General features: G+C 44.8%; 1 protein-coding gene across 1 annotated transcript in view; it reads right to left on the reverse strand.

Annotated features, from left to right (window-relative positions):
* Nucleotides 1-19087, reverse strand: part of LOC144107602 (uncharacterized) — a 49262-nt gene continuing 30175 nt past the window's right edge. The window contains exons 6-9 of the mRNA XM_077640701.1: nt 15890-16083; nt 12792-13056; nt 5429-5516; nt 1-294 (exon numbers count right to left, since the gene is read on the reverse strand). Coding sequence (XP_077496827.1) covers nt 259-294; nt 5429-5516; nt 12792-13056; nt 15890-16083 — 583 coding nt within the window. The 3' untranslated portion in view covers nt 1-258. The remainder of the gene's footprint in view (nt 295-5428; nt 5517-12791; nt 13057-15889; nt 16084-19087) is intronic.

A 19087-nucleotide genomic window follows, 5' to 3' on the forward strand; every position in this document is an offset into this window, starting at 1 on the left:
AAAAAGTGGTGGCAAGACTGACATGCGAGGAGAATATACCAGGATTAAGCCGAGGCTGATCTTCTGTATCCGGATGCTTTTTTTTTCGTTTCAGCGTACACTGGTTCTGGACCAACCAACCTAGGCCAAAGCATAAATCGCGAAACTTTCTAGTAGCTCTCCTTCCGATTCCATGCTATCAGATTTCAAGCAAAGAAAAATATGCTGAAAATGAGCCAGATCTTTGTTGCCAATAAATTGGACCATCCTAGAAGTCAATCATGAAAAGCATCCAAGAATTTTTTGCACCACACCCTGGAAAGAAAAAAAAGAATATGAGCATCATGTCATGACGACCATAATCTGAGCAGTCTCTACAAGCATGAAGCTCCGTTTTGATAATCTGCAGGCAACGTGTAGTTTGCCATACACTGTCACTCTACGCCTACAAATTATCTGCCTCTTATACTAGACCAACTTCCGCCCACGACTGCTTTCCCTTCCTCCGGTGTGATTCTTTCACCCAAAGTCACTCTAATAATTCCAAGGATAGCTGCTGGTCTGGTTACATGTCCTGCACACGTCCACAGCATCCGTTTAATTTAGTCTATCAAGTTATCAACTCGCGCTTGTTGTTTCATTCAAGCTGTCTTTCTTGATGGTCCAGCATTCAGTGAACAGTAACATTTAATCATGCCTCGCTCGTCCCTTTGTCCCATTCTCTGTCCAAGACCTTTCGTTGTAAATGCTGTCCCCTAAAAGGTTTTTAGGGGTCAGTTTATTCTACCAACTATTTGTGTTACCCCTGTCGATCGACAAGCTGTATAAGTGTACGCGATTTAATTGTGTTTCGTACCCATGGATTAAAAATGGTAGCCATCAAAATTTTTTTTGCTCTGGCATGTTAGTAAATTTAAAGTGTAGAGCTTTTATGGCACCATGAACTTCGTTGCCTTCATGGGAAGCTCAATTTATTTCGAAGCGGGCAATCCACCATAAACTCGGCTGTCTTTTTGTCACCCTCTGCTTGTGAACCATGATGCTATTCCCAACCTCTAGTGCACTCTACTGTACACAGACTAGATGGCGCATAATAGCCTTAGTTGCTTATTGCGCCATTAAACCCAACACAACAACAGCAGCATACACAGACTACAAGCCATGGCACAATAAATCTGAGAATTTTCACAATTGCGCTCTCACGCTAAAGAGATTTGAACCATGAGCGGGTCCATACATATTGGTAACGTATAGTATGGACATGGTTGATTGGCGAGACACGGGAGAGGCTTTTCCCTGCAGTGGGCGTAGTCAGGCTGATGACGATAATGATAGTATAAATAACTTTGAAGATGGTCGCTTGTCACGTCTCCTAATGCGGTGATCATCACGTCTCCTAATGCGGTGTAATTCATGTATCCTAATGTAATGTAATTCATGAAATTCACGTCTCCTAATGCGGTGATCGTCAGCTACGCAGAAAGAATGGCGACACGGGGTGGAGGAATCAGGAACCTTATGTGTTGTTTTGTGTTGTTGTACTATGTACTATCGCGATCAGAAGTTTACGGGATGCGAGTGTGCGGCAAAAATATTCTTTCGGCGTGGTCAGGTAATCCTGTCTCCCGATATGTGTCCAGATATGATGATACGTGCATGATTTCTCGCTGGTGACCACACCACGTGACAGGGTAACGAGGGAGAGCTGCAATAATATTTTTTCCGAGAACATGCGGTCAGTAATATTTTGATCGTGATAGTGTATTGTATTATGTATTATGTTATGTATTTCATTCAGCCATGCGAAAATGAGCGGTACGGTATTTTATTCTTAACGTGCTAAACCTTCGGTGATGAGCTGCAAATCGCAGGAGGATATATATATATATATATATATATATATATATATATATATATATATATATATATATATATATATATATATATATATATATATATATATATATATATATATATATATATATATATATATCCTCCTGCGATTTGCAGCTCATCACCGAAGGTTTAGCACGTTAAGAATAAAATACCGTACCGCTCATTTTCGCATGGCTGAATGAAATACATAACATAATACATAATACAATACACTATCACGATCAAAATATTACTGACCGCATGTTCTCGGAAAAAATATTATTGCAGCTCTCCCTCGTTACCCTGTCACGTGGTGTGGTCACCAGCGAGAAATCATGCACGTATCATCATATCTGGACACATATCGGGAGACAGGATTACCTGACCAAACTTGTGGACCCACTGAAAAGCTGGTGTAGTGAAGCTTTTCGCTTCAAAAAATGCACAGCTACAATTTAACAGATAAAAGACTAAAACAAGCAATATATTTGAGCAATTGTGAAATTAATGATAACAAACAGTGAAAGTTCTTATATGCCACTCCCAGCTGACACCTCCACCCGATAATCTCTAAAAATTGACCACAGGGAACGGTCAGGTTTCAAAGTTAGATTTCACAGCTGGTGCGATCAAGGAGGTCTGGTGCTACACATTGTTGCCACTAGTGTAGTAAAAGTTCACGTGAGAAGAAACAGCAGAAGGCAGCATGTGAACTTTGGTAACGACCAGCATAAAATCAGTAGCCACTTGGGTGTGCAGGTAATTGGTGCAAGTCGCAACACCACACAGCAAACGACACCAAAGAAATGGGGGACACACATATACATATATATATATATATATATATATATATATATATATATATATATATATATATATATATATATATATATATATATATATGGCTGTGTTGGGCTGGCTATAGCTAAAAATTAAGACAGGACTTTCCCTGCTATTTTACGCGACGTGTATTTACCTCATTCGCTCTTTCTGTGTATTTTGTAAAATTTTACTGCTACTAAGACACTCTTTGAAACTGCAAATCTGCAACTTGAGAATTAAACAGAATGAATGAGAAACAAAAAAAAAGAGTGAACGCCACTGAGGAGAAAAGCAATAATAGGAAAAAGGAGTTGGAAGCGCTATCGCGTCTACTCTTAAGGCGATGTTTAATCGGCCGCCAATTTTTTTTTATTTCTGGGTGGTTAATTATCTGCTCAGCCTAATTGCCTACATTTGAAACCGTTGTGTTCAGAAAGAAATTTCCAGTTTGAAAGTTGTCGATCGTTGTTAAATGCATTCCGCTGCGCAGTTAGCAATGAGGTACACTAGGAGTTGCATGCAAGGTCTGCTGGTATTTTTATTTAGCAGCTGCTAAATTCTCTGGCTTTAATCGAGCAGCTTTTCCTTTTCTCGCTGCTCCTCTTATAAGAAAACCAACGAAGTGCAAAACAACGTCACGTAAAGGTATCGCCATTTCAGTGCTCGAAGACATACTCTCAAACAACGCATGCAAAGTCACGGCCCAGCGCCCATTTTTCCATTAGCACGAGTATAGATCCACCTCCTGCCCTTAGTGCTACCCTTCCCCATCAGCTGTAGACGGCGTAGCAAATTTAACCTCCTGTACTGCATCATTCTAAACGATATTCAGTTTACTAGGAAAAAAGGAGGAAGCATACCGAAGAAGAAAGTGCAGTGCAGCTTACTCGCTGCACGTATCTCTTTGTTGCTTGGCGGTAACGCCACACCTGAAAGCCCGTAGTGTCACTGTGACAACGGAGAATTCTGATTCACTAAGGGCTGCAACCGGCTTCCAACAAGTTTCTTTGCCCATAAGAAGCGGCGGGAGAGCCATCAGGACTTTGCTGTACAATTTCAGTAGCCGTATGGGCACCGGCATAATTTTATAAACGGAGCCAGCGTCTCTTGTATTATCAATGGCTGCAAAATCATCATATCTTTCATTGGAACAGCGCAGTCGCCTCGATCACTGACCGTCCGCATATAATACGGCGAGTTGTGGAGAGCTTCGGTTGGCGCCCACACTACGTCACTAAGGCTGAGGCGCCGCACGGCGCTCCCTAGAGCCTTGGTGACGCACCGCACTAATATGGCTCCATGCGAGATCATCCACTCTCCAATGGAAGCGGTGCAAACGCCGAGTTCGCTGGTTATCCGCGATGTAGCGCGCTTGTGTATGGACCCCTATAGCCTTTACAATACCTTTCAGAGAAATGCAACCCGCTTTAACACGACGCCGGGGAAGGAAGGTATATGACAGCAGTAAGACCAGCGTTGCGAGGATAGCAAGCGCCAACGTTTGCAGAGATATTGAGCTACAGCGGCTGCCATGCAAAACGTCTGTACTGTTCACAAGCAACGGCATATAAGCACAAGATACTACGAAAATCAGTTACGGAGTTCTTTTTTACTTTCTTCTTAGTGTTCGTTCACGATATTCCTGAGACCGACTGTATGGACTCCGCAGGACATCAATTTACCACTTATAATAAGGAAATTGCCTTGATAGCTACGCAGGGCACAGCAAAAGTGAATATTATGCTGGAACGTTAGGCGGCGTTCACCGTGTAATATTTAAGTCCAGTACCGAGGAGATGAAGAATGTGGTACCGTGGAAAAAATATTTAAGCGAATTCATAAGCCCCATTTGACGCTACCCACACTGCCACGCCGCGCTGTCTCCCACAGAATCCGCGACAAGACGCAATCAGGCAGCCTCATGTAGAACGCCTCAGGTGACCAGCCTAAACCGGGATATGAAGCGAAACGTGTGACCGGGGACGGGCTGAAAAGAGGTGCTGGAAAAGTCTTGATTTGCCATCGCGATTGAGATGACCGACACTGATAACATGAGGAGGGAGTGATGGAACGCACCTTAAATGGCAATTATAAGTTTATGCATAAAAATGGTGTGGTCACTCACAACTCACGGGCTGCGACGTGACGTGCCACGCTGAAGCATGATGCGCGCTTGTCAACACCACTCACGCCCCAAAGTGGTGCAATACGCGTCGTCGCTACGCCCGACGAGTCAGCCCTAGCCGTCGCGTATCTTGCAACTAGCGCAAATGACAAGCCGCATCAGGAAAAGCGGGTATAGTATAAAAGGATTCCGAATAATGAGCGAGATATGTCACATCGTATTTCTGGCTTAGCTATCTATGCCGTTGGTATGTTAAATTGTCTACGCAGTATCTTGTTGCAAGCACCCAAAATGGCAGTTTCTTAAGATATGTACGACTTTACTCTTCATGCTTTTTTGATCGCGTAAACTTGGAAAATTAGCTGCTTCCGCTCAGTTTTTACCAAGGCAGAATAAAAATAATTAGAGGATACGCCTTGCGAATCCCAGCGGAAGTAGTTTGATTTATCTCATGTAGGGCATTTTGGCTTGTTTATAATTTCGGTTTCAATGATTTTAATGATCAAATGGGTAAGACACGGAAATAAGAAATTTACTGTACTTCTTTCTTTAAGTTGCACCGGAAAGTGCAGATGCGATGACCATGCGACTACGAACTGGCTCAGGTAGACAAAAGTTTGCACTTACTCTGAAGAAGTAAAACACTTTCTTGATTACAGATGTGGGAGCATCATACAGTGCCAGTTTCAACAATTTGAGAGGATTGTACCATGACCTGCAAGAAAAGAAAACATTATAACCATTAGTATCATACCCATCATACTGTTGTATTCTCCGTCAACACACGGAATAAATGTGCTGCGCGCTGTTCCTAAGACGAGCATATAACCCTATCTCGGCCCCTACGGCTCTCACTCGGTTCCTGCAAATACTTTATGCTCGCCTTTGCCTGATCCTCTGCAGTTCATCACTGCGCCTGACTTCCTCGGTCAAATACTGATACATTTGTCATCCCGTGAATCTCCGTTGTCGTCGTTATTGTAATGAAGCGTTTTTTTTACATGAACAGTAAAGGAGAGGTCGGTGTTACATAGCGGCTCCGGCTACTCATTTTTACTAATTCAAAGCAACCACTCGGTCCGACGATGTACAGTTCAACATAACATAACACAATCGGTACATAGCATATAAAATAAAGTACAAGCGTCAGTAAAAGTATCAATAATGAGAGAACAAAAACGCCTTGAATGTTAAGAGAACAGTACACAATACAATATACATAAGAGATATGAATAAACAAGGACAGAAGAACAATAAATAAGCGCATTTACAGTACATACAGCAGAAGTTTGGTTTGGTTTGGTTTATGGGGGTTTAACGTCCCAAAGCGACTCAGGCTATGAGGGACGCCGTAGTGAAGGGCTCCGGAAATTTCGACCACTTGGGGTTGTAAATAAGAACGCTATTAAGCACTCACACACAAAAAACAGACAAAAACAAAAACGAGTTTGTTTGCAGCAAACGCAGCTAAAGCAAATAAAAATTTTGAAGCACCCACGTGCAGAGAGGTAACAGCTCTAGCATTAACTCCAATTCTACAAAGCTAATACTTCCCAAGGATACCGCTGTCATCAATGCCACAAGTGCTCGCTTTTGGAGTTCACATGTCGGCCACGGGCCCAAGAGCTTTTGCAGACTTAAGGGTCTTTTGTCCAAGAGCGTTCAAGTCTCTCTTTAGTCGCGACCTGAGGTTGTCATGCACACGGCAATCTAATAATAGGTGAGCCACATCCTCATTTTCTTGGCCACACGTACACCGTGGGCTGTCTGCGCGGAAAATTCTATAAAGAAAGAGCTTTTTGTAAGCCGTTCTTTATTATTACATCTTCTTTCATCACCGCTGGAACACGCGACCTAATCACACTGTGACGCGAGTCGCAACAAGGTTGCTCTCGAGTGGAGGAGGAGGAGGAGGAAAACTTTTATTTCTATTTACAGTGAGAGGTCGATGGGGCGAGCCGGAAGGGCCCGTCCCTTACAAACACTAGGAGGGAGCCCTAGTCCGGGATCCCTGTAGCTTCCGCAGCGGCTCGGGCTCTAGCTACCAATGCCTGTTGGGCATGGAGTTCGGAGCAGCCGCGCAGGGCAGCTTCCCAGGCCCCTCGAGTGGGGTGGAGGTGGGGTGGGTAGGCAGCCTGATCCGGAATTCAATTTCAATCCGGCCATCACCTTTAAAGAGATCACCTCTCTTTATCAAAATTTTCATGATCTCTATCCCCCTCCCTGTAAAGGCCTCACCAGGGTGGAGGAGCGCTGGCTTCTCCGCCTCTATACCAATACTGTACTGTGCCCGGCAGTACTTAAGCACTTCAATTCTTCTTTCTCGGGCGCGTGCCCACACTGTGAGGAGGAGTTTTCGGACACCTACCACATGGTGTGGGCATGCCCTTCCAATCCTGCTCTCGAGTGACCGTAACTGCTCCAGCAGTTTTACCGTGTTGTGGAGTGTCTTCGGTACTTCAGGCGCCATAACTGGAATGACCGTCGCGCGTTCCAGAGAGAGGCGGCAGGTACGAACCCGATGACTATCGAGTGCACTTGCTGACTTCGCCGCTGCCGAATCGCTCCCACTTTTCCGGCTCAGTTTGGCGCAATAAATAAAGAGTAGACTGAGACAAAAAGAAATAATTGATCTCTTCCTCACACTAGTTTATTGCCGGTACCCATTAAGCAGTCTGAATTACCTGCCAACTCGCTTGTTTAGAGTCTGCTATTGCGCCCGTGTATGCCATCAGAACCACGTTAAAAGTGACTACCCACTTCATTTTCGTCTACTAGTTTCCACTACGATTCTGTTAACTAGCTTTTGTTTTGTAACATGCACATTTATATTTTTTTGCATTAACTCTCAATCTAGAGTTTTCCTGCACTACCTCGATCAGCTGTTGGCAGTCTCATACCAACCACTTCGAATTTTGTACCTTCACTAAAGACCTGAATGATTTGTTTCGAACAGCTATTAGTGGCGCCAAAATAGGTCGACTAGACATGCAAGTGCAAGGCCGTGGGCACATCTCTCCTCTAATCGGTTAAATACAATATCCATCAGATTTTACATTTTTTAGAAAGTTCTATATCAGAATAGCCCGCTCAAGTTCAATACTGCGTTAGTATCAAAGTCAAATGCGTGATTATAACGGCGTATGCATATCCAAGACGGTCTCCTGAATTTAAAAATGTGCACATTTAGATACCTTTCGTTGCGCTTAGTTTTCGAGCATACAAGACTCGCACCTCTATCCTCGAATTCTGAATGCATACATCATTATGCCGTGAGTCTCCCTCTCCCTCAATTTACAAAATAAGGTGAGGACCCTTACCGTTTCGCTTCATCTTTGAGACAGCGTGAACACTCAAACGAATCTATTTCGAATTTGTATTTCCCACAGGCGATTATACTGTGAGAAATAAATTGGTCGCTCAAACTTCCGTTTTCTGCAGTGAGGAGACATTACGTTCCCTGCTTTCCTGAACAACAGAGCAATGCCTCCTGAAGAACATGCCTGAAGTGTCAGTGGTTTTTCTGTCCGCCGTAGAGCGCGCGTCAGCCGTAAGGCGACGCTGTCAGATGACCCTCTTGCAGACGACACGGAGGCGGCACAGAATTTTCTTGTGACTGCCGTTACAGCAAAAAGTATGCCTTCTGGTGCGCTGTTTCTTATATTATTAGTGTGGTGTGTTTAGTGTTACCGTTTGACAAGTGACGCGTCGATGACTGCATTTGCTGGAGGGAGTAGCGAGCGAAAATGCACTGCTGCTGCGTTCCGTTTTGAATGTCCAGTCAGCGAAAAAAGAAGCCGGACGTTTCGTTCCGTGAAATTCCTGCCGACTTAGAACACCGGAAAACACGGCTCAAGGTAATTCGAAGAAAAAACTGGCAGGCAAACACAACGTCAAGTTATTCTGCAGTTCTTAGTTTGCCTTTCCAGCCAAGAAAATGCTACTGTAGATAGTTTGACTGCCCACCAAGACTGGAGTGGACTCTTTTACACGACGTCAGCGCTCCTAAGAGTGTTACAAGGCCTCAAGAAGCTTGTCAATATCATGCTGAAAGACCGAACGCATCTTCAAAGGCCACTGGACACATGTTTGCTCTACAGTGTGCATAAAACTGCGGGTTTGCCGGTCCTCACCTGTGAGAACAAGGGCAGCGGCATAATATATGCAAGAAGTTCATCAAGCCGTTGCTAACAAACTATGCACTTTACATAACAGACAAGAACGCCGTTGCGAAGATGTACAACAAGAAACCTCTTTCCCGAAAATTCTTGAAACTGCAGCAAGGAAGTATTTCCGCCGCTTTCATTGCCCCGACGCATGCCATTTTTCCTTGAAAGTGCGCACGTGCCTGTGCCTTCAAGCGCAGTTTTTAATATTCACACGCTGCTCGCCATGTCTGATGCTCCCCTTGTTTCAGTTGTCATTTCATCAACACACGTGCTTGCCATTTGGAGAGATCCGGTCAATCAGGCCTGCTGTGTTACTCCCGACGTCACTGTGCGCTTGTGCATCACATAGGAACCTAGTGAGCTTTGTTTCTAGCGGAAATAATAGAGAGAAGGGGCATGGGTTTATTTTAAATTTGTCAACGTAATTCAAGGAGGTACTGCTCGGCGAAAGCTCGTCGGAAAAATGACCAGAAACAGCGCAGCTATAGGCTGCCCTACAAGATCTGCTTCACTCGATCGAAACATCTCTCGCAATGCTCCGCAGCAAGATTGTAACAGACGCCCACTTCGCAAAGTTCTAAGAACATTAGATATGAGGGTTGTGCCACCTGCGGGCCAGCGACTCCCCAGGCAGGTTACCGCGACGTCTCAGCTTCCATCCATTGAACGCCATATGCAGTCCTCCTTTGCCACTGGTCACCTGGCTACAGTTGAGAGCTCAGGTAATTCCTGACTTCCTCCTGACCTTAATCTATCTCATGGATTATTTTCCCTTTTCGCTTGTCCTAAGTCGTTTATTTCTTGCCTTTGGCAACAGTACAATATATACGAACATGCACCATGCAGTGTAAATACTTGTTTTGCGGCATTTCTAGCCACTTAAAGAACTTTCTGCAAATGGATGTTTCGAACATGTTTATTTTGTTGTAAACCGTCCAAAAGTTGCTGGTTATGCAGCAGATAAAAGGTCCTAACGGCATGATAGAACGGCGTGCACAGCATTCTCTCAGATTTCGAGTTCGAAACGTATGATCCTCTTTCGGTATTAGTTGGAAGTCAGCTCAGACTTCTTAAGCATTTGCTGCACTCTGAGACATTCAAAAACATGTTTTTTCATTAACAAAATAACATTTGCTCAAAGCCCGAAAAAAGGATGAAACAGCATGATCGGGCTCCGTGCATCACAGTATCCCAGCCATTGAAACCGAAATTGAGGGTCATCTTTTAGCGCCGCTTAGCGGCCAGTCTGCGCAATGTCGAGGCGATCTCGGGGCCCATTGAATTCGAGGAGACGCTTCAGGCATGTTCTTCAGGAGGCACTGAACAGAGCTATGAGCACACCTAGGCACCACAAGAAGTGGCTCACCGTCATTGACGAATATTTCTGAACTACAACCGAACACTCAAGTTCACTTGCCCTTCCCATCAATGCGCACACGTCTACATGGGCTCATAGCTACTCATCACAAGGCCTCACTCACATTCCGTCATTTTCTCGTCCACTAGCACACATATAAAATGACATCCACTCGAATTCGCAGGAGTTCACAAGCATTCCGTAATGCGGACACATGATCGCGTTCATAACAGTGCAAGTGTGCTGACTCAATTACTTCCGTTCACGTTCAGAGAAGGCCAGGTACACTAACAACATCACTCAAACTGACAGGGACTCCAACTCAATTCTTTACCCACTGGCAAAACCTCACTTCTGCTAACACCCAAAGGTGTCGGGGCTTTGCTTTCACTCGCAGCTGCAGTAGTTCACGTCAACTCACACTGTCAGCCTCTCGACCTCACAGGGGCTCACTCAAACACATGTATCCAGAGTCGAGGGGCTCATGTTTATTCCTGCTCACGTCCCCTGTAATTCAAAACTACTCGCTCACCACCATATCGCGCAGTCGGTCGCCGCGGTGTCTCGGTGGTTACGGCGTTCGGCTGCAGACCCGAAAGACGCGGGTTCGATCCCGGCCGCGGCGGTCGAATTTCGATGGAGGAGAAATTCTAGAAGCCCGTGTACTGTGCGACGTCAGTGCACGTTAAGGAACCCCAGGTGGTCGAAATTTCCGGAGCCCTTCACTACGGCGTGCCTCATAGCCTCAGTCGCTTTGGGACTTTAAAACCCCATAAAAAAAGGAAACATCACGCAGTCACAGGAGCATATCTACATTGAAACAGATGCAAGTGTTGTTTAGGCAAAATGAGCACGCTCATGAGTCAGTCTGCCATCGCGTGTGCTCCATGTTTTCGTAACGTTATAACGTTTTCAGTTGGGTACAAATTACTTGTGTACAGTCTCTACAACGTAAACGAAGGCAATTGCAAGACATTAGTTGTGATAGAGAGCTGGCAAGAAAAGTGGCGGCGTAGCGATCACGCAAGCTTATCAAGTTATCACGCAGCCTGCAACGATAGCAGTAGCCAGCGTGTATTTCATTTCACAATGTCACCAACTTGCTCCTGTGCTAACGCTCATATTACGCGAAAGCATGTACAGCTCCTTCGGCCGAAAAGCTGTGGGCGTCGTAGTAGTAGTTGTAGTTGCCGGCACCGCGCGTCAAAAATATCCGGGGGTTGCGTAAAAATTAGAGGGCACGCACCCTCAATGAATCAAAATTGGCAGCGGCTTAACTTGGCTAGCCATGGAATTTAGAGAAAAACAAGGAGGCTTTCAAGGCGTCTGAAGTTCGTCCATGGCATCTCCGCTACACGCTAGCGATAGCCATTCTACATATACCCACACGCCCACGTGGCTATGACGATGTATCACATGGTCTTACGATACCCCCATCGGATGTCATCACATGGCTTCACACCACCCTATCGGATGTTAAACTCAAAGATCAACCCAAAGGTCACCAATGTCAAAGGTCAACTATAGGTAATCGGTGAGGGTCAAGCAGGGGTCAAAGGTTGGACACATTACTGTACCACATATGGCCATATACCGCTAATGCGGTTGGGCTGAAGGTCGTTCTAAATCATTCTACTGCCTACGCGACGACTGCTTTACCTAGCGTAGTGAAGTTTTGCGCTTAAAAAAAAAAAAACCTGGGTCAAGGCTGGGGATCGAACCAGAGCCTTTGGCGTTCGAGACGGGGACGCTTCAATTCTGGCACGACGGAGCGACGTTTGGACATGAATAAAGGCGCGCCTAGTGAATGCACGGGTTTCTTGGGAAAGTATCTCCCAGATCTGTACTGAAGCGTACATGAGTGATTATAAACATGTAAATTACTGATGTCGGAATTAAGCGAGTACCATGCATGGTGTGCAGTAGCAGCGCCATCGTGTGCAACCCACTAAAACCCCCACCGCCACGCACGGTGCTGGCCCGGCAGATGGCACGCGCGTAGGCGACCTTTCTGCGTCGGAGTAGTGTCGTTCGTGTGATAAAACCGCAGCCCTATACGAGCGCTAGTGTGGAGAAGCGTCCGTGTTTTGAGAAGCCTCCTAAAGACTCCGAGCGTTTTGCCCAACGGGCAAGGCGTCGCGCCGAACGGGCAATGGCGTTCCGTGGAGTCCTTTCCGGCGCTGTACGCGAACCACTCTTAAAGACGAAGCTTAAGCATCCTCCAAATTATGCATACCACTTTTCGAGGAGTTTTTCTTCCTCACAGGTGCTTCCAAGCCCAGAAAAAACTCGGGTAGTCCAGGTAGGTGATTGGGGGATAGAGGAGACAGAGGGACACCGTATGAAGCGCTGCATTAAGTGCGGCCCACTTCTTTCACGAAATAGCAACGCGAGTGTTGAACTAAACACGTGTTGGTCGACAATTAAGGGCATCAATATACCACATAAAAACAGAATTGCTTACCTCTCATTAGTATGCTGTGTTTGAGGAGTGTCAGTTGATTGCTCTGTGTTAGGCCCATCGCCGACCGGCACTGTCATGGGCTCATGACAGTTTGATACTCTCTCAGGCTCTTCACCTTCTTGGTTCGTCTCCGGTTCATTGCCAACCGGTACTGCCTTGGACTTATAGTAGACTGATTCTGTCTCAAGCGCATCGACGGCGAGCTCTGGCCTAATCTCCACCCCGGTTGACTCAGCCCAAGAGCTGGTCGTCTCTTTTTTAGGCCCTATTAAAATGAAGCGATATAAAGAAGACACTTGTTTGACAACTCGAAGTATACGCACTCATATGAAGGCGTCGTGGAGTGTGCAACTCCGACTGCAATTGCATCAAGTTATTCAACGGAGCATCATCATCATCATTACCATCATCATCATCACCACCATCAGCCTGAGTACAGCCACTGCAGTACAAAGGCCTCTCTCATGTCTCTCCACATAGCATTCGCTCGTGTGAGAGTATTATTCTTTTTCCTAGGAAGTCAGAGAATAGTGGAGTTCGAAAGGAAACGCAGTTTCATGAAAGAAATTTTTAGGCCTGTGTGGTGAAACACGTGTTGTAAAATGTACAGCAGTAGCCTTATACAAAGAATACAAGGGCAGCTTCCACGCTGAAGTTTTCAGTGCAAGTTTACATCGGTTTTCAGTCATTTAACTAACTGGAACGCCCGCTGTGGCCTGCAATGCGTCACGGTTCAAACCATTACTCAGCCTTACGCCTCTTAAGCGGAGTAGAAGGAATAGAAAATGGGTTAATGGAAGAAAAAGTGATTATAGAGGCGGGCCTTTAAAAATCCAGGCATGGTAATCCAAAATGTCTATCAGTGTTTTAGCCCCTGCGTGGGAGCGCCTGCTTCAGTATTTGCGCAAATTGCGACAGCATCGTAAGCAATTAGGTCTAGCTGTTTTTTTGTTGTTGTTGTTGAAAGAGCATTACCTGAGAGGCCGATCATTCTGACTCTATCAAGGCTATGACGAACCGTTAGTGGAAGTCTGTTTAAAAAAAAAACAGATAGCAGCGCCGAAGAAACCTAAGAAGAAGGAAAGAAAGCGCTGACTTCCTTTGCACAGTAACTTTGCGGTGAAGCTACGCCGGCTGGCTTAGGTTTCCATCGTTACGAAGAAAACGTGTAGCTCCCAGGCGATGTGAGCTCAGTAAAGATTCGTATGTAGTACTCGGCAAGGCGGCGGTGCTTTCAGAGGAAGTTCAGAGAGATGAATAATGGCTATAAATTTGCACCAGCTCGCCCAGCAGTCTTCCGTTGTTAACGAGGCAGCTTCCTGCTTGGTAGTCGGAGAAAACTGAAGACTCTGTCACTGGGCTGGCTTCCTCTCATCCAATGTTTCAAGCCTTAGATAATTTTAAAGTGCAACTGTTGTAATTAGCCTGGTGTAGTAATTGCACTTAATATGTGATACTTGTTGATAGTATAAAAGTACAAACAATAGCTTTTATTGATGTGCGAATGGACAACATAAGTCAATTGGAATCAAATTTATTTATTAAGTTTGTTTCCCACACAGACACATGCTACATAATATAAGGTGGAAAGGCTGGGTTATATTAAATGAAAGGAAATGTAGAAACAGCAATTAAAATGACTTGTCATCAGTAATGTTAAGAGAAAATGAAGACAGAGGTTCACATTGACGAACAGTTAGTGGAAAAAGTGATGTCTGAAGAAATCAGTTACACCTCTGAATTGCATACTTGTCATAACTTGTAGACATGAACAACACGCTTTAACGATTAGTAAAAAAGGCGTAGTAAGGTCGCTACTCTTGATACTAACAACAAAGACTCTTGATACTATCAAGAAAGATATTCATGAGAACCCAAGGGGCGCTGTTCTAGGCATTGCAAAAAAAAAAAATCCAGAGGATTTAGAGTGGGTGGACTCATGAACATCGTGGCCAAACATTTGCCAAACGCTGGAAGAAACCACCAGTCTCACTGGAGTTATACTGCGCGCTCCGAAAGAGAACTCCAGCTTCTGGCGTTCAACGGCTAAGTGAATGACTTTTGCATGAGAAAACTGCTTAGGTTGATAGTTCTTGCCTGTAGAGTCCACTGTCAAAATGTTCAACTTACAGGCCTCGACTAAATGTAGTCCGTTCATCCACGAGTCACAACGCCGCAGTTTTCGTTAAAAAATAGTCATGTTCCTGCAACAGCTATTTTCCTTCAAAGACTGCTACTGCAAAGCTCGCAGAGGTTCCGAATGACTGCCGTTTGATTAGCGGACATAACCAATGGGTTCTGCCTATCTGCGCGTAGTATTTGACCGCAGTATCGACAAGGGTATCTGGTTTCATGTTTATTTTGATTTGTTGTCTTATGTTTCTGTCTCAAAATATATTGCCAACTGAGTAGAAGCCTGCAACAGATCCAATAAATGAGAACGGAATTTTAAAGCGGTTCGCTATATTCTTTAGACGGGTGCAAGCCGTGAATATTTGCGCTTACAAATTTGGCCAGAGCAGTGGCTCCCAGTCAAAGGGTTTAGAGAAGACTGCACATGACTTCAGGAACTGATTTATATGTGTTGAACAAGAGCGTCACCCATGTTTCACAGCCTATACCGCTAGTTGAATCGTTTCAGGCACCACGGCAGTGACATCTTCATATACATACCGCTACCAAAAGACAGTTTAAAGCTAATATCATTTCAAATATTGAGGTCGGCATTTAATTCCATGTCCGCATAATTCGACTGTTTTTTTTTTCTGTGCGCAGACTGTTTTGAATAAAAGAAGCAGTTTGAAATTCGCTCGCGGTGCCCTTGGCAGATTTTTCATCAGAATAAATTTGTCCATCTCAATTTAATTAACGAGACTGCCTGCTCCTGAGCTGTCAAATACGCATCAGGGTTTAGATTTAAGACAAACTGCAAGGTCTAATACTTGCGCAACACGTGTACCCTCTACATACTTTCAGTCAAAAGCTTCAAACCTGCAGCATGTTTTTGCGGCATGTGCAACACAAGTATTGTTGTTTATCCGTGCTCTAAAATTTCTTACAGCAAAGAAGAGTTCAAATAAGACATTTTGCCAACTTACCAAATTCATCCATAAGTATGCAAGCTGTCACCCGCAGTACACCTTTCGAGACCAAATCTTCAGTCGTAAAATGCTTAAAGTGCTTCGTACTTTTCGCGCCGAGAATTTTGAGCACGTCCATGACATTCCGCAACTCTTCCTCACCGTCGATATCGTTCGCCTCGAGAACTTCACTTATTTGGTCTCTCAGTTTTCTGCACACAGAAAGCACATGTCAAACATGACACAGTCAGACGACATTCTTCAAGCATACCGAGATCGGTACCTCAGTATTAACGCGACAACGTTAAAGGCCCCGTTCACAAGAAAATCAAGTGCTAGCTTTTGTTGGCGTCGGCGTTTCGAGCGAACAATCAAAATCATGGATCTGGCAGGTGGTCTCCAGAAAGCAACCTATGAGGCAGGTGGCCCACCTGGGTCACGTGACTTTGCGACGTCATCATATCCTTGGCAGGTAGAAGTTAATGATTTTCCACTCGCGAGCAACATAGGCAGAACAGTGCCCACCGCTGGGAGCACCTGCCTACTCAGGGCAGTGGCACATCGCTTTTCCGATGTCCCACTGCGCCAGAAGGGGTATGAGGACCCGCTGGGATCTGTGAATGTGAAGTAGAGAACGACAAATTCCGCTTATATGGAAATTAACCCATTACGCTATCGCGTCACACCGTTAAGTTGGAGCTTATTTGTTCCCTGCAATCTGTTTTTCATTCAGCTCTTTCCGGTGGATTGATCACGCAACTACCACTGATGTTCTGTAGGACAACGGGTTCTGCGATATCCACGGGCACCCCTGCCAATCTCCCACTCTCCCACTTGTGCTTGCGCTCGCGCAGCTGCCGATACACTTCTTTTCTGACAGCACATGAATGCTACGGACGTTTGCGTTCTATGTGACGAGCGCGAATGCAGGCGGCAGCCGACTGTGGTACCTATCGAGTGACAAGATAAGCAAAAGCAGGCTCAGAATATGGCAGAGGTACGTACACGCCTCCGAATACTGAGTTAAACTAGTTTTGAGAAACACTTTAGTGGCTAGAGGCCAATACACAAGGGTCGCTTCAGTAACTTCCGTAGTCTTCGCGATGCAGCTGTATCGAGGACTATTAATAGTGTCTGGTCTTTGTAGGCGAACTGTTTGCAGCGTTCAGAAGCTCAACATTCGCAGCGCAGAGCGGTCCCACGCTTACATCAGAATCAATTATTTATTGAATCAATCAGTTTATATTTCCAAGTAATGTATACCTTCATAATTTCACAGCGGCGGAACTCGTGCGCCATACCATAGATGCCACTCATTATGGTGCACAATATGCGAACCTCACCAGACACATCTTTCGCAATTTCAACACTGATTTTCTAACGATTCTTACCGCTCTTTAGAGTGAAACTGAACAAGCAAAAAGTTATGCTTCGGCGGCAGAGCATTCAACAAAAAGGCACTAACTGTAGCTCCGAATGAAGTATGAACCATCATTCAAGTTTCAGTCACAAGGCAGTCGATACACTTTTGGCAGTAGAAAACATCCGGTGTAAAGCACATGCCAGCTTTTGTCCCGTAACACTCTAAACATGGTCATTTTCGGGGTCTTTTTTGAGACACAAAGCGTTGTTGAGACAGAAGCTTGATTGCTTTCTTACTTTCCAACCGGCCATAAAAGTTTAATTGAGCACCGAATGAAGGCGTAGGAACAACATGAAGTTGTATTCGAGACACAGGCGTCTGCCATATGCTTGATAAAGCATTCCCAACAATTCTGGTGAAAAGCATTTTTGAGTGAGAAAATGTTTTGCGAACGCAATTTTTTTATAAAATGTAATATTTCGCTGTAACAATCAATATATCCGCAGGTCCCCCGACGGAAGTCTTGCATTTGTTTCTTTTAATATTTTTGCTATCGTCGAAAGCATTTCTCATTGGCTTTCTATGGGAGTCTCAATTGCCTGTTGTGATCGATGGAAACACTATGGAAGAAAGATTTTGCTACATGTCAGAAGAAAAGATTCTTGCCTTCAACCTTTCTATAGCAGTATCTTTCAGTCTTACAATTTTCAAAACTTTTGTCGGAGAATGTTGGACATGTGGGTCTCTTCTCCAGGAAGGACGCTGTCAACCGTAAACTTAATCGCCGTTCCGTCCTTCCGAATAACCACTAGGCAAGCCAGGTGACACCTTGTTCCTAGACAAAGCTGTTCTTACCAAGGCCTTGCGCTGCTGACTCCCGACCGAGAAAATCTCGATTAGCCGCTTCACTAGATTAATATGCTCTCCGATGTCTATAATAATGCAGACATTATTTGATTAGATGTGAGTAGGATCGTCTGACGATATGCGGCGTCTTTATTGCATTACCACCTGGTACCCCCGTCCACCCTCCGTATAAAGAACCATAACCTATATTTTGTGAACAGGACCAAGATAGATAGAGCAAAATCCAAAAATGTTTCAAACACACGATGCAAAATCGAAGGAGCCGACGTGATTGCTATGTACTGCAGCATGTAATAAAAAATTACAGAGTCGGCTTTCAGAGCCCTAAGCCATTGTTCATAGCATGGCGGAAAGATACCCCGGTTATACCGTGCAAAACGATACGTTTCCATTGAACGTAACGCCTGACCAGCTAGCCCTTCAGTATATTCTTTTCAATATAAACGGGAAGAGGGAGGAGAGGATTTGTGTCTCTTTTGCATGAGTCGCTCAACGAAGTTCCTTCGGAGCATCCGCAAGCAGCGCAGATGTTTCAGAAATCCATAGTCAAGGTACCCGCTTTACAAAAAATTAGGGAATTTCCACTACTGAAGCGAAGTAGACAGTAACGAAAGAATCGTTACTAAGCTCTGCAGGCACACGCACTATATGGTCTACAAAAAGTTCGGGAAGTGTCGTAGTACCGTTCGCAAAAATGCAGAAGCAGCGAATTGAGCAGCTCAAAGATTCTCTCACCTCCTTCAAAGCCATAGTGGGGCTCAAAGCTTATGTACAACCAAATATGGTAAGGCGACAAAAGAGGATAGTTGGTGTTGCATATTAGCTTGAATGCTGAGTGGGTACGAGGACTAAACGAGACAAAGACTGGACGTGGAGCAACTATCCACTGAAAATTTATTTGACAGAAACGTGTATATTAAAGGAAATGAGAGCCATCACTGAATATGCGTGTAACTTATCAAAAACTGCGGGAGCTGTTTGCTATC

The sequence above is a fragment of the Amblyomma americanum genome, chromosome 10 (genome assembly GCF_052857255.1).
Source record: "Amblyomma americanum isolate KBUSLIRL-KWMA chromosome 10, ASM5285725v1, whole genome shotgun sequence".
In the NCBI taxonomy this organism is placed as follows: domain Eukaryota; kingdom Metazoa; phylum Arthropoda; class Arachnida; order Ixodida; family Ixodidae; genus Amblyomma; species Amblyomma americanum.